At 44.4% G+C, this 16,878-nt stretch overlaps 1 protein-coding gene across 1 annotated transcript in view; it reads left to right on the top strand.

Moving 5' to 3' along the window:
* The window catches only part of ankar (ankyrin and armadillo repeat containing), a 408,780-nt gene that overhangs the window by 165,735 nt on the left and 226,167 nt on the right, over positions 1-16,878 (top strand). Inside the window, exons 13-15 of the mRNA XM_070873696.1 lie at positions 1,293-1,489; positions 6,866-7,110; positions 10,599-10,767. Of these exons, the coding sequence (XP_070729797.1) occupies positions 1,293-1,489; positions 6,866-7,110; positions 10,599-10,767 (611 nt within the window). The remainder of the gene's footprint in view (positions 1-1,292; positions 1,490-6,865; positions 7,111-10,598; positions 10,768-16,878) is intronic.

Genomic DNA, 16,878 nt, shown 5'->3' on the forward strand with positions numbered 1-16,878 from the left:
TTTTGGTAAATTGAATGTCTCCTTTAACATAAGAATTAGGAGCCATACGGCCCTTTGAGCCGTTCAATCAGATCATGGATGATCTTCGCCTCAACTCCACTTTCCCGTCCAATCCCAATATCCCTTGATTCTCCTATAGTCCAAAAATCAATCTATCACAGTCTTGAATATACTCAACCACTCAGCTTTCACAGCCCTTTGGGGTGGAGAATTCCAAAGCTTCAAAACACCGTGTGTGAAGAAATTTCTCCTTATCTCAATCTTAAATGACTGACCCCTTATCCTGAGACTATGCCCCCTAGTTCTAGACTCTCCAGCCAGGCGAAACAACCTCTCAGCATCTACCCTGTCAATCCCACTCAGAATCGTAGATGTTTCAATGAGATCACGTCTCATTCTTCTAAACTCCAAAGAGTATGGGACCAAACTACTCAATCTCTCCTCATAGGACAACACCCTCATGGCAGGGATCTTTGTTGCACTGCCTCTAAGGCACATATATCCTTTCTCAGATAAGGAAACCAAAACTGTGCACAGTTATCCAGGTGTGGTCTCATCAAAACCTTGTACAATTGTAGTTAGACTTCCATACTCTTGTACTCCAATCTCCTTGTAATAAAGACCAACATACCATTTACCTTCCTAATTGTTCAGTGTACCTGCATGCTAACGTTCTGTGTTTCCAGCAACATTTAAAAGTTTTTCACCATTTAAAAAATATTCTGTTTTTCTATTCTTCCTACCAAAGTGAATAACTTCATATTTCCTCACAATATACTCCATCTTCCACCTTATTGCCCACTCACTTAACCTGTCTATATGCTATTGCAGGCTCTTTGAGTCCTCCTCACAGCTTACCTTCCCCTCTAGCTTTGTATCATCAGCAAAAGTGGATACATTGCACTCGGTCCCATCATCTAAGTTATTCATACAGATTGTAAATAGCTGAGGCTCAAGCACTGATCCTTGTGGCACCCCACTAGTTACAGCCTGCCAAGCTGAAAATGGCATGTTTCTCCTTACTCTCTGTTTTCTGCCCATTAACCAATCCTCTATCCATGCTAATATATTACCCCCAACCCCATGACCCCTTATCGTGCATAACAACCTTTTATGTGGCACCTTATCAAATTATTTTTGAAATCCAAATATACGACATCCTTTATCTACCCTGCTAGCTACATCTTCAACAAACTCTAATAAATTGTTAAACACAATTTCCCTTTCATAAAGCCATGTTGACTCTGTCTAAACATATGGGCCCTGGAATTCCGTTTGAGCTCTTCCCGCAGGCAAATGACAGAAAAAGAAAAAAAAGATGCGCACTTACCTGTTGCTGCTGCGCCCATTGGAACTTCCGAGCCTGAGGCATCCCGTGACTGTGCGTCGCAGTGTGTGCACGTGGGAATGTGCGCAGACCGGGATCTGGAAACAGCAGCCAATCAGGTTAAGTACAGATTCTCATTCATAGTAATAGGAGTTCCATTCCGTAAGTCCGGAACTTCTATTACTATGAATGATAACCCCCAAACACCCCAAACACAATAAAAAATTGAAAATAAACTATATATTTAACATACATTTAAATTAAAGTTCTTATCAAAAAAATATTTTCCTGGCTTTTTAAAAAGTTTTTTTAATTAAGCCTTAAAATAAACTTACTGTAGTGGGGAGGGTTTTTAAAAAATGAAATGTGTTTTTATAACTTTATTTTTAAATGTTTCTGTGTATTTTTAAACACTTGTGCCTGTAAAAGTAGGCTATGTGCCTGCTTTTTCAGGCACAAGATTTTAAAGGACATTTGCAGGGCAAGATATTCGTAAATATCGGAAATCTTGCCTTGCAAGTGTCCTCGCTCCCGATCTACGGATGATCTGTCAAGCCAGAAACTTGACAGATCAGAAAAGCCGCTTTTCAGCGAATGCACATTGCGCGCTGAAACCCGGCTTTTCCGCTGCCTTCCCGGATCCATAGAAATTTCGTACGGACCCGGGCCATCGGAATTTCAGGCCATTTTCATTTCTAAGTGCCCTGTTACCACTTCCTTAATAACGGTTTCCAGCATTATCCCAATGACTGATGTAAAGCTACCTGACCTGTAGTTCCCTGTTTTTTTTTCTTCCCTCCTTTCTTGAATTGCTACCTTCCAATCTGCTGAGAACATTCTAGAATCTCGGGAATTTTGGAAGATCATAACCAATGCATCCACCATCTCTGCACCCACCACTTTTAGAATGCAAGGATGTAGGTCATCAAGTTCAGGTGATTTGTCAGCTTTTAGTTGCATTAGTTTCTCAAGTACTTTTTGTCTACTGATCTTAATTAATTTAAGTTCCTTGCTCCCATTGGTTCCCCACTATTTTTGTTCTGCATTTTGTGTCTCTGCAATTTCTTTATTACCCATACTAATTTCTCCTGTCTCAGCCTCTAAGGGACCAATATTTACTTTTGCTACTCTATTCCTTTTTGCATACTTGTAAAAACTCTTTAAGAACATATGAACATAAGAAATATCAGCAGGAGTACATAAGAACATAAGAAATAGGAGCAGGAGTAGGGCATTTGGCCTTTCGAGCCTGCTCCACCATTCAATAAGATCATGGTTGATCTGATCTTGGCTTCAACTCCACTTTCCTGCCCACTTCCCATAACCTTTATTCCCTTATCGTTCAAAAATCTGTTTATCTCCATCTTAAATATATTCAATGACCCAACCTCCACAGCTCTCTGGGGTAGAGAATTCCAAAGATTCGCAACCATCTGAGAGAAGAAATTCCTCCTCATTCCATTTTAAATGTGCGGCCCCTTATTCTGAAACTATGCCCCCTAGTTCTAGATTCCCCCACGAGGGGAAATATCCTCTCCGCATCGACTCTGTCAAGCCCCCTCAGAATCTTATATGTTTCAATAAGATCTCCTTTCATTCTTCTAAACTATAATTAATTGTAGCAGGCCCAACCTGCTCAACCCTTCTTCATAAGACAACCCCTTCATCTCAGGAATCAACCTCATGAACCTTATCTGAACTACCCCCCAATGCAAGTATATGCCTCCTTAAATAAGAAGACCACAACTGTATGCTGTACTCTAGGTGTGGGCTCACCTACACACTGTACAGTTGTAGCAGGACTTCCCTACTTTTATACTCTATCCCCCTTGCAATAAAGGCCAACATTCCATTTGCCTTCTTAATTACTTGCTGTATCTGCATGCTAACTTTTTGTGTTTCATGTACAAGGACTCCCAGATCCCTTTGTACCGCAGCATTTTGTAATCTCTCCATTTAAATAACATTTTGCTTTTCTATTCTTCCTACCAAAGTGGATAACCTTACATTTTCCCACAATATACTCCATCTGACAAATTTTTGCCCACTCACTTAACCTATCTATATCCCTTTGCAAACTCTTTATATCCTCCTCACAACTTGCTTTCCCACCTATCTTTGTATCATCAGCACTGATCCTTATGGCACCCACTAGTTACAGTTTGCAAACAATGAAAATGATCCATCTACCCCGATTCTCTGTTTTCTGTTTTTTAGCCAATCCTCTATCCATGCTAGTATATTACCCCCAACACCATGAGCTCTTATCTTGTGTAGTAGCCTTTTATGTGGAGCCTTATTGAATGCTTTTTATATTTTTATATTTCTTGCTAGTTTACTCTCATTCTATTTTCTCCCTTTTATCAATTTTTTAGTCATTCTTTGCTGAAGCTCTCCCAATCCTCAGGCTTACTAATATTCCTCAATATATTATGTCCCTTTTAATCTAATACTATCCTTAACTTCTTTAGTTAGCCACAGATGGATCTCTTTTCCCATAGAGCTTTAATTCTCAATCGAATGTGTATTCGTTGAGAATTTTCGAATATTTCTTTAAAGGTTTGCCACTGCTTATCTACCGTCATATCTTTTAATCTAATTTCCCAATCTACCTTAGCTAACTCACCTCTCATACCTATGTAATTGGTCACCTTGCAACCATGTCTCTGTAATGGCTATTAGATCAAATCCATTTATCTCTATTTGTGTCACTAATTCGTCTATCTTGTTATTAATGCTTCGTGTATTCAGATAAAGAGCCTTTAATTTTAACTTCTTACCATTATTCCCTTTCACCTTATTCGCTAATGCACTATTATCCTTAAACACTCTGTCCCTTTCTGCTTATCTTTACTCCAATCGCTACGCTGCTCCATTGCCTTGACTTTTTTCTCTTTAGATTTCTAAATTTCCCTTCCCTCTCCCTCCTTTTTAGTTTAAAGCCCTATCCACAGCCCTAATTATTTGATTCACCAAGTCACTAGTCCCAGCCCAGTTTAAGTGAAGCTCGTCCGAACGGAACAGCTCCCTCTTCCCCCTATACTGGGGCTAGTGCTCCATGAACTGAAACCCCTTTCTCCCATACCACTCTTTAAGCCACGCATTTAATTCTCTGATCCAGTAACAATCCAGAACCTTTGAGGTTCTGCTTTTTAATTTGGACCCTAGCTCCTCAAACTCCCTCAGCAGTAACTCATTCCGAGTCATACCTACGTCGTTGGTTCCTACATGGGCCACAACAACTGGATCCTCCCCCCACTCCAAATTCTTCTCCAGCCGCAAGGAGATATTGTTAACATTGGCTCGCGGCAGGCAACACAGCCTTCGGAAATCCTGATCGCGCTGCAGACAACATTATCCAGCCCCTGACTATACTGTCCCCTACCACTACAGCATTCCTATTCACTCCCCCCACTTGAATGGCCTATTGTACCATGGTGCTGTGTTCAGTTTGCTCATTCACCCCGCAGACCTTGTCCTTAACCACATAGGCAGAAGGAACCTCATACTTATTGGATAAGGGCAAAGGCCGAGGCTCCTCCAGCACTGCACCTGGGATCCTCTTACCTGCCTGAGTCGCTGTCACACCTTCCTGTCTCTGACCACTAACCAGACCTGTACCACTACCACTAAGAGGTGTGACTGCCTCCTGGATCAAAGTGTCCAGGTAACTCTAACCCTTCCCGATGCCCCACAATGTCTGCACTTCAAACTCCAGTTCAATAACTCTGAGCTGAAGTTCCTCAATATGCAGGCACTTACTGCAGATGTGGCCATCTGGGATCACGATGCTCTCCGCAAACTCCCACATGCTGCAGTTGTGGCACATCTCCTGCACTGCTATTCCTACGTAACATTTTTTATTTGAGTAATTAATTAAAGTTATATATATAGTTTTTTTTTTTAGCTAATTACTTGTTCTAGTTTAAGTTAAATTGGTAGTTACCTATAACTTACCCTGGCTCCTTCGTGTTTAATGTGACGTCACTTTGTCAAATTGCCTCGGTATTTGTTTTACGCGCTCTGTCAATTCTGCCATCACGGCCACTGTTTAAATCTCACCAGGCCTCTCCTATGGTGCTTTGCGCTCTGCTGGTGCTGTTTAAATCTCCTTGGGCCTCTCCCGTAGTGCTCTGCGCTCGATTGCACACATGTGACTTTGCGGGCACCGCATCTCAATGGTGTGATGTTCTATAATGTGCAGTCGGTGTGCGAACACATCCAGAATATCATGATGGTAAATGTCCAGTATCCTGACAGCAGTCATGATGCCTTCATCCTGCGCCAGTCCACTGTGCCAGCAATATCCCGACAGATCCACGTTTGCACTCCTCCTGATTCTCTCTGTTCAGAGAGAAGACAATGAAGTCCCCTCTCCTAGCATACAGAGCCTCTGTAACCTCGCGGATGCAGCGATGAACAGCGAACTGTCAGATGTTTGCAAAGTCACCTGCTCCAGCCTGGAAATATCTGCTGGTAAAATAAATCAGGGGCGCGGTCACCTTGAGGGCCACTGGCAGAGCCGTTGTTGCCCTGCTCTGATGCTGGAGGTCTGGTTCCAGAGTTTTGTGACCACCTCCTTGGTAAAGCGGTACTTCCGAACACACTGCTTCTGGCTTAGATGCAGTTAGAAGTGTCCTTGAAAACCTTAGTGGGTAAGGCCTGCTGCTGAGAGCTCTCTTCTTCCTCTCTCTACAGGCAGCTTGTCATCTTTGCTGCCTCTGCTCCGTCTCCCTCCAACTAGAGTCCTCATGACTGGGAGCAAATGGTTTTCTCAGAGGCCTTCTAGTAGCAGCCAATGCCTTCCCAATATCGAGCTGCAATCCCTGAACACTATAACAACTTTAAACTGTCTTCCAGCAACCCAGTGCTCATACAAACTCTGCAAGAGCCAGTACGAGCAATAATCAACTTACCTGCAAGTTGGATATATCCCTTTAAATAGCGCTAATGGTGGTTCCATCATACACCTGAGCATGTTTCGGAGAGGATGTTGAATGGAGCGGCGATGTCCAAAATGGCAGGTCGTGCATCAAATCAGTGTCACATGGTGACTGCATACTGCTGGCGCACGCACGGAGCATCCGCACTATCACTCTTAGCAAGATAGCGAACAGTGCAAGCCACGCCAGAAGTGAGTGGAAGCAAGGTGGATTCCATTTTTAAAAATACAGCCGTAACTACCAGCGCTAAGTTGTGGAGTTTTGCAGCCAGTGGCTGTAAAAAGAGAAGGGTGTTGAAGGTCACAGGTCTCCACTTCAGTTCCAATTTTCTAGAGTCCCAGCAGCAATGTGAAAGTGCCTATAGATTGTATTAAAGATACACTGTGATTTATTGTGCTGAGCTGAAACATAGACATTTTCAGCGTAACAGGTGGTCACGTGACCATTCTTGCCTGCTCTGAATTTAATTGCCTTTTGAGAGTTGATTTTACCCAGTCCTATTTTCCTGATTTCTCTACAAACTCCAAAGAAACATTGAAAGTTTGCTGGAATGTTTGGAATGTTTAATACTGACTGTTTCAATTCTTTGATTTAGGTAGCATTCCTCCTCTTATAGATCTGTTACACAGTAAACATGAGGTACTGCAACGTATTGCTTCTGCTGTGCTGTGTAATCTCTCCACCTATCTGCCAGTCTGTTCCTTAATTATTGATTCTGGTATCGTCCCAGTGCTTATTGAATTACTTCACAGTCAACAGCCTGAGCTTCAGTCACGATGTTCTGTCATCCTGCATGATATTGCCCAGATTGATGCTAATGCCAGTCTAATCGCTTCCCTGGTAAGTAATGCTTGATTATAGCACTTAATTGTATTAAAAAATATAGTTCACTGTATTATCAAAAGGATGGGACATCATGAATTTATTGACACAATTTGTTGAAATGTAGACTGTTTTAGTGTTTAACAAAATCACCACACTTTTAAAACTATTTCTCCTCTTTACCGCTGAAAACACTACAGTTTCCGCTAGATTGTGCTGGTTTTTCCAGCACAATTCATTCATAATCTGCCAAATCAATGCAAAAGCTTGAGAAACTTCAAGCGCAAGTTACGTCCAGATCAAATCGAGTTTCCGCGATCTTTTGCACTGGTTTTAAAAAATTGTGCTAGAAGTTGGCCCCACCCACAAAACTGACCATGCCCCCAGATTGAATTAATCACCATGTCATGTTTCTGCTAATTGCACAAGTTTGTGGGCATTCGAGGAGGCTCTTCAAATTAAGCTTTTCTTTTAGGCACTAGGGCACAATTAGGACCCTTTTAAATATTAAAAAATATTGATTTTACTAAAAAACTGACTACAGCAATGAAACTAGTAAATGGTCTGTATAGTTTTTTAAAGTCTTTTCAGTTATTTAAAATTGGGTTACTCACAGGAGATGGACTAGACACTCTGATTAAAAGTGCTTATGTATGGTGGTAAACCCATTTTCACCTGTACTAATAAAGCTGCACCAGGTGACCATTCTTAAATATATCAAGGAATATTTTTTAATAAGAAAGAAATAAACAATTACATTCTAAAACGCAGCCCGATTGCATTGGTTCATGGAAGAATTAACGTTATGATGATGCAAATTAATTTGAGTGGAAAATTGAACCATAAAGTCAATTAGAAAAACAAGTGCAATTTTGAGCGCAATTTGAGCCCAGATTGACGATTGCGTCCAAAGCGGAAACTCTACACTGTCATGTTTTTAAGCCTCTGCTAATTTCTGCTTCAAACTAGACTCTGTGGAGAACTATGGACAATAACTCATTACTTATTTCTCTGTGGTACAACATGTTAGCACACTACTACATTGCAGAGCCAATCCACACTACAAAATACATAATTGGTAAAACTATCAAAGGGTATTTTTCGGATGTCATAAATTCCATGCCTGGTTTCTACCAAGTATATTATTACACTTCAAGTGAAACACTAACCTTTGGCTAAATATCTGCCAGTGAAAATCAAACACCCCTTGTTAATCAGTTTATAAAAAAAGTTCCTGCAAAGTCTCCAGATCCTCCAATTTAACCAATTACTTCGAGGCAGATCCAATCAAAGCAGGAGTTCATCAGGAAAGCGTTCTATCAGAAGCAGAATTTGGGTCTGCTACAAGAAGGTTAAAACCTTTTAATGTTATTGTGGAGAATGACAGGAAAAAGGGAGGGGAAGGAGGAACTTGATCAAGAATGCAGCAGAATCACCTTTCCATCTGCAACTTGGATGCTCTCATGCTCATCATCATCACAGTTTTACAATAGCACGCAATTAAATTAGCTTCATATTATAAAGCCAGTTAATGGGAGCATCTTTGTGCCCAATTGTTTTCTGCTTCCAATTATTTCTTTTGAGAAAATGTTATGACATTTTAAATTAAATTATAGCTATATACCCAAATATTAATTAATGATTATGTATTTATTTTGTCAATTCTCTCCTCTACTCCTCCCCTGTAGGCATTGACTTGTGCTCCCTGGTATCTTGCCAAAATGGATATTTTAATGAATATTGGCCAGTATTCAGCTAAAAGGGCTTCACAGCTGAGCTATTCCTGTCATGACCTTATGCCTATACGCAGGGGTCATCAGAAACAATTTGGTTTCTCCCATTAAGTGTTTTTATTATGATGAAGCTAAGTTAATAGTTCATTAGTATAAAAGTTAATTGCTAGATAGCAATCAGGAGCTGGAACCCTAAATCATTTTACCTTCCCTAGAGCAGTGGCACAGAAGTTAACTATAGCTCCCCAACCATTACCACAGCTGAACCTTTCCTTAGATTGGGAATCAAAACTGGGGCCTTTTAACCGGCATAGTTTGATTTCAATACTCATCATCACAGGCAGTCCCTCGGACTCGAGGAAGACTTGCTTCCACTCCTAAAGTGAGTTCTTTGGTGGCTGAACAGTCCAACACGAGAGCCACAGACCCTGTCACAGGTGGGACAGAAATTCATCGGGGGAAAGGGGGGTGGCACTGATTTAACCACACACTCCTTCTGCTGCCTGCGCCTGACCTCTTCACGCTCGCAGCGTTGAGATTCGAAGAGCTCAATGCCCTCCCGGACGCACTTTCTCCACCTAGGGCGGTCTTCGACCAGGGTCTCCCAGGTGTCAGTGGTGATGTCGCACTTCACCAGGGAGGCTTTGAGGGTGTCCTTGTAATGTTTCCGTGCCCACCTTTGGCTCATTTGCCATGAAGGAGCTCCGCGTAGAGAAATTGCTTACGGAGTCTCGTGTCTGGCATGCGAACTATGTGGCCTGCCCAGCGAAGCCTATCGAGTGTGGTTAGTGCTTCAATGCTGGGGATGTTAGCCTGGGCGAGGACACTGATGTTGGTGCATCTGTCCTCCCAGGGGATTTGCAGGATCTTGCGGAGACATCGTTGGTGGTATATCTCCAGCGACTTGATGTGTCTTCTGTACATCTTCCATGCCTCTGATCCATGCAGGAGGGCAGGTATTACTATAGCCCTGTAGACCATGAGCTTGGTGGTAGGTTTGAGGGCCTGGTCTTCGAACATTCTTTTCCTCAGGCGGCTGAAGGCTGCACTGGCCCACTCGAGGCAATGTTGAAACTCCGTATCATTGTCTGCCTTTGTTGACAAGAGGCTCCCGAGGTATGGGAAGTGGTCCACATTGTCGAGGACCGCACTGTGAATCGTGATGACTGGGGGGCAGTGCTGTGCGGCGAGGACAGGCTGGTGGAGGACCTTTGTCTTACGGTTGTTAAGCATAAGGCCCATGCTTTCATATGCCTCGGTTAATACATCGACTATATCCTGGAGTTCAGCCTCAGAATGTGTGCAGACGCAGGCATCGTCCGCGTACTGCAGTTCAACGACAGAGGTTGGGGTGATCTTGGACCTGGCCTGGAGGCTGCATAAGTTAAACAGCTTTCCACTGGTTCTGTAGTTTAGTTCCACTCCAGCGGGTTCAATACTACATGGGGTTGAGTCAGAGGCCATTAGGGGGTGGTTATAGGTAATTATATATAAATAAAATAAAGTTTGTGTGGCTTGAACTGCAGGATATTAAAGAAACCTGTAAATTAGATGTGCCCTGGCACTATACATTAGTGTGTAGATTTGAGGAACCTGAGGAAGATGTTTGAAATACCTTTGCTAGAAAATGAGAATATTCTATTAATATATATTAGTTAATATATGTACATAGCTTCTGCTGTTATGTTAACCTTACCTTTATATATGCTCTCCAACTCATTGGAACTATGTGTAATTAAGCATCCTTTCACACCTATCCTTTTGATTTCCTAGGGTGCAATTCCTCCTCTGGTGAAGATTTTAACTTCTGAAATTGAAGATGTGCTGGTCAATGTAATGAAATGCATTCAGATATTATGTACCAACAATCCATTCAATCAGACCTTAGTAGCAAAAGAAGGAGCAATTCCTTTATTGGTGGAGCTGTTAAATATGACATCAGGTAATTTGTTGTTAAATTGTTATTCAAAAATTTAAGTCTAGATTTTGTGCTCAGGCAAAATCCCCAATGAAAGTATGGTGGGGCACAATTTGCATTTGCCAGACCAGGAGTACACTGACCCCATTGCAGTTTCCAGGGTCAGCCTAATTTAAATGACAGCGGGTTCCAGCATTATAGATGTCAGTCAACAGAAGCTCATCATTTGGAGCGGGAATTCATTTGCTGCTGAAGTATTTAATAGTCTGTAGCAGCCTAAATGGCAACACCAGCAAGAATTAAATGTATTTACCTTAAGAAGATGCAAGACTGCAATGTCTGCACAGGATCCAGTATACCCATTGATAAAGGTGTAGAAGTCCTTCTGCATGAAGTCAGGCAAAGGAGGGAGGCACTATTTGGCACGGAGTGATGTAGGCCATCAAAGAAGCAACACAGCTGTAGCAGGAGGTGGCTAGACAGCTTGAGGCAACTCAACCACCTTGTGCAAGGTATGGAATGGTGAGCTTCATGCATCGATCATCACCCCTATTATGTTCTGCATATGGACACTTAGATTTCACTGGATCTCATTGCTATTATTTTATCCGATTTTCCATCAATTAGTGGCCATGCAGAGACAGTGCCCAGCACTAGTGGCCTAAAAGAAATGGGCATGCAGGAAGCTGCTCTCTTTCAGGATGGCAGCACAAATAGGACATGTGCCAGCTCTCTCCAATGATAGCACCTGTGGCCAGAAAAGGTGGAGGGTTAGACTCACCCATTTAACCACACAGTCTGCAGCTGCTCCATCGCAGGACTTTTTGATACTGTTGTATTAATTGGTCTCAGATATTATGGGCTCAATTTTGCCCAAGCCCGTTTTCTGGCATATTGCCAGAGTTACGCCCGTTTTTCTAGGCCAGAAATGCGCCGGAAATAATTTCCAAAGTTTCTCCGATCTATAATTCAAATTTGGTGTCGTGTAGCGTGTCCAGTCGCATTGGCCAGTGGGGAGTGGGGCGTGGAGCCTGCTGTCTGCGCCAAACAACAATGCCGCACCTTCTGCGCATACGTGGGGAAAAAAGGTTACGTTTCTGACGTCGTTCCAATGGACGCGCATTCTATATACAGCTCCGAGTTGCCAATCGGCCATTTTTAAAGAGCCAGTTGTGTGTGTGAGAAGGAGTGCTTTGTGAGAGCATTGGAAAAATCACAGCTGCAGCAGTACAAGATGCAACGCGGTGCAAGGACCAAGAATTTCTTACAGGAAGAAGTGGAGGCACTAGTTACTGTGATTGAGAACAGATGGCAGGAGCTGGACACCAGCAGAGGTCATATAAAAGTTCCACCCAAAAAAATGAAGAAACGCTGGAACTAAGTTGCAGAAGATTACTGCACAGTGGTGACCACCACGAGATCTGGAGGCCAGTGTAAAGAGAAGTGGCAGGACCTTGGTCAAGTAGTTAGTGTAAGTAATATTTCCATTTATTCAATGGAATTGCAATTGTAAATGTGACCAGTTGTATATGTCCCACCCAGCAGAAAGACATCCTCTTAAAAAAATTAGATTTTCATCTTTGCAGAGGAAGGTGGCACACAATAAAAGGGAAAGAACTCGAACAGGAGGAGGCCCAGAAAATCTGCACCCACAGACACCCTTGGAAGAGGGTTGCTGCTTTGATGGGTCCTGCCTGGATAAAAGCAATCACCACTGCACAAGCTGGGCCCACACTCGAAGGAGAGGGTAAGTCCTACAAATTCATTGTGGCCCTTCAAATCAGCCCGCTGCCTGGTCTGCGATGTGTGAGCCTACTCATGCCACCCACCCTGCCCGCTCCTCTGCAACTAACCATTTGACTGTTCTGTTATATTTTGCAGAACTTCAGGCCAACCCTGACGATGCAGAAGAAGATTCAGACATGGACGAATCTGAAGAGGAGAACATCTTCCAATCCAAATTCCCAGACCAAGAATATGGGGGTGAGGGTGAGGGGGACGGGATGGAGCTGGATAAAGCTCCCACTGTTGTACTGATGTTAGAGGAGGTGCTTCTCATTGCGGTGACAGCCCCTTCCGTGACTAGTGGTTTGAGAGATGGTGGGACATTCCACAGTTTCACACCTTCCGAGGTTGCGGGTCCCAGTGGTGGGGTGCAGCGAGGCACACCCAGGACCCCACCGTCCCAGGCTACGGGTCCCAGTGGTGGGATGTAGCAAGGCACACCCATAGGGAGGAAAGGAAGGAGAGCTCAACCACGCTCTCCTGAGATGCAGGATCTAACAGATGTGGTTCAGATGATATTGAGTGCGGAGAGCATTGATCTTACCCGATCACTCCTGGATGCCATCAGTGGGCTGAGTGATGAGATAGCAGTTCTGTCGGGAGAAGTAACAGCAATGACAGGAGAAATGGGAATGATGTCCGGGACCATCAATGAGGGGATAGTGGCCATGAGGGAGGGAATTTCAGAGGTAGTGCAAACATTGTCACTGACCATGAGGGAGGGAATGTTGCAGGTCCTTGAGACACTGTCAGTGCGCATGAGGGACGGCATGTTGGAGTTAGCTGCTGCAATAAGGGAACACGCCCAGACCCTGCGTGCATTGACAGAATCAACTGTCACTCCCACTCCAATCCCCACACCAGCCTCTGAAGAGCCCAAAGCCGGACCCTCCAATTTTCTGCCAGGGCCCTTCAACTTGCCGCCTGCAGCTACTGCGCCCCTCCCCGCCCCCCCGCCTCCCCTCCCCCGCCGCCTCAACAGGTGTGCAGTACCCGAGAGCTTAGAAAGAATAAGCTTGGTACCAGTACCAAGCCCAGTGGTGTGGGCAGAGGTGGTGGAGAGTCCAAGACCAAGTGCAGCGAACGGGCTTAGAATAAGGTGGAGGAGAGATGGGTAGGTGCAGCCTTTCTTTGCTCTTGTTGTTATTGTTATTGTTGTTACTGTTGTAACTGTTCTCAAATTAAAAGTTTTTTGTAAGCTATGTAAATTTACAAATGTAAAAGTTTGTAAGTGATCTTAAAGCTTTTAAGTGATCTTAAAGAATGTTCTTAAAGTAAAGTTTGATGCAAGAATAATTTTATTAAAGTTAAGTTAAGTACAAAAGAACTGTTAAACTTTTGAATAAAATATATTTTATATTAAAACTGAATCATTTCCATTATTTGTTCCATTAACACAACACAACATTACAGAACAACTCCAAACAGTAAACATGGTCCATGTGGAATAGTTGCTGCTGAGCCCTCAGGCATCAGTAAAGCGTAGATGGATGAGCTGCTGCCGCAAGGCTCGAGCAATTGTTAAACCGGCACGATAGCCCGCCCTCCTCCGCTGTCGTGCTCCGGCCTCAGGCACTTGCATGGCTTCCTCATCCTCATCGTCCTCCTCCTGTTCGTCATTTGCATCTTCCACATCATTATCAGCCACTCTCACCTCAAGTGAGTCTTCCATTATTAGGTGCTGCTGCCTCATGACGGCTAAGTTATGCAGCATGCAGCACATAACAGTGAACTGACCGACAATCTCAGGGGAGTACAGCAAATAGCCTCTGGAATGGTCCAGGCATCGGAAACGCGATCCTCTCTATGATACTGTGTGTCGCAATGTGCGACATGTTGTATTTACAGTCAGCTTCCGTCTGGGTTATGCATAGGGGCATCATGACCCAGGTGTGAGGACCCTTTGGCTCTCAGTAGCCAGCTCTGCCCTTCTGACTGCTGCTGAAACATGGCAGATATAACGCTGTCGTGTAGGATGAACGCATCATGGGTGCTCCCAGGGTATCTTGCATCGACTGACATGATACGATGCATGTCGTCACACATGAGCTGTACATTAATGGAGTAGAAGCCTTTTCTGTTCCTATACATCTCGGAATCTTCCAAACATGTGGGTACAATCAATGCAGCCTTGTACCTTTGGGAAGCCAGCAATCCTGGAGAAGCCCACAGCCCTGTCATGGATTGCTTGGACGGTCATGGGGAACTTTATGAAGTCATTCTTCTGCGCATACAGTGCAGCTGTCACCTGGCGAATGCAGATATGTGTTACATGTTGAGAAATGATGCACACATCCATCAGTTGCAGCTTGAAATGAGCCAGAGGCATAGAATGAAAGTGCAGCTGTAACCTTCACTTCAACTGACAAAGCAGTCCTCCTGATGCTTCTAGGTTGCAGGTCTGCTTTGACCAACTCACAGATCTCAGTTACAAATTCTTTGCGGAAACGCAGCCTTCTGACACAGTTTGCTCAGGTGGAGGTACGAACGCTTGTCTCGATATATCCGAGATGGGTGAGGCCTCCTGTCCAGCACCCTACGGGCTCTGATATTCCTGAGCGATGAAGTCGAATCAATTGTCTCCTACGTAGCTCCATGATGCAGAAGGCTCGCACAAGGTATGGCATTGTCAGTATTGCCCCCATACTTAAATTTAAATTTTGAAAGAAGCTCAAAACGGCAGGAAAGCAGGCAGGGCACGTTCACAGTTCTCTCTCTCCCCAAGGTCTGTATGGATGGACCACACCCGAGGTCTTGTGACTTCCCCTCTCTCCCCCCCTTAATTAATTTCAGTCTTGTGACTTCTCCTCTCTCCCCCCTCCCCCTTAACTAATTGCAATCTTGTGACTTCTCCCCTTCTCTCTCCCCCCCCCCCCCAACTCATTGCAGTCTTCAGAAGCCTTCCAATCGGCACCTCGCTCCCCGGGCTCAGTCTGCATAAGCCTTACACTCAGCATCTCGTTCACTGGGCTTGAAGCCTTCCGATCAGCACCTCGCTCTCTCTCTCCTCCCCGTTCCCCCCCTCCCCCCCCCCCCCACAAAGCTTGTTTTCTTGCTGAGTCCTGAGCCCCTGTGCCCAGGCACAGAGTCGATTCTGCCAGCCAAAGCTACGACCCTCTAGCCCTGCTTCAAGACATTTGGTGGTGGTGTGTGAGTGAGTTAAAAAAAAGATAAAACTTCTGAAATCCAACAAACTTCCATTTAAAGATAGGTAAAAAAAGTTGAACTTTATTATTGATTTTTACAGTGTTCTTGACTCCCTCCAAAATCTTCGATTTAAAAACAATGGCGTCTTTCAGCGCCGATGTCTCAATGTGCGCTAATTTTTTTAAGTGCCCTGAAGTATTTTTGGGAGTGGCCAGATATGCTGGACCTAGGAGGAAAAAATGTTGGCAAAGCTGCGAAAAATGATAAAAACCAGCACAGAGTCGGCGGCAGTCGGGAGCAGCGTCGAGGAGGTGCGTGGAGAGGCCTATAAAAGGCACAGCAGGGAGTCCGGGGCCCAGCGTCGGCGGCAGTCGGGAGCAGCGTCGAGGAGGTGCGTGGAGAGGCCTATAAAAGGCGTGACTTGTGCAGCTACAGGGAGAAGGCAAAAAAGAAGTAGAAAGAAATCAAAAGGTGACGTCACAGCCAAGGGGGTAAGTGATTGGCTGGTGATTGGCGAGTAGTTTTTCTTTTTTCTCTTCTATAACAGTGAGTAACTTTTAACATTGTTGTTGCCAATTTAAGTGTATCTAAGGGTTAAGTCATGGCAGGAGAGCTCGGTCGGGTGTTATGCTCCTCCTGTACCATGTGGGAACTCAGGGATGACACCAGTGTCCCTGATAACTATATCTGCAGGAAGTGTATCCACCTCAAGCTCCTGACGGTCCGCGTTGTGGAGTTGGAGCTGAGGGTGGATTCACTCTGGAGCATCCACGATGCTGAGAATGACGTGAGTATCACGTGTAGCGAATTGGTCGTACCGCAGGGAAAGGGTCCACAGCCAGATAGGGAATGGAAGACCAACAGGAAGAGCAGTGCAAGGAAGGTAGTGCAGGAGTCCCATGTGGTCATCCCCCTGCAAAACAGATACACTGATTTGGGTACTGTTGAGGGGGATGACTCATCAGGGGAGGGCAGCAGCAGCCAAGTTCATGGCACCATGGCTAGCTCTGCTGCACAGGAGGGCAGGAAAAAGAGTGGGAGAGCAATAGTGATTTGGGATTCAATGGTGAGGGGAATAGATAGGCGTTTCTGCGGCCGCAACCGAGACTCCAGGATGGTATGTTGCCTCCCTGGTGCAAGGGTCAAGGATGTCTCGGAGCGGGTGCAGGACATTTTAAAAAGGGAGGGAGAACAGCCAGTTGT

Source organism: Pristiophorus japonicus, chromosome 3, assembly GCF_044704955.1.
Source record: "Pristiophorus japonicus isolate sPriJap1 chromosome 3, sPriJap1.hap1, whole genome shotgun sequence".
Lineage (NCBI taxonomy): Eukaryota > Metazoa > Chordata > Chondrichthyes > Pristiophoridae > Pristiophorus > Pristiophorus japonicus.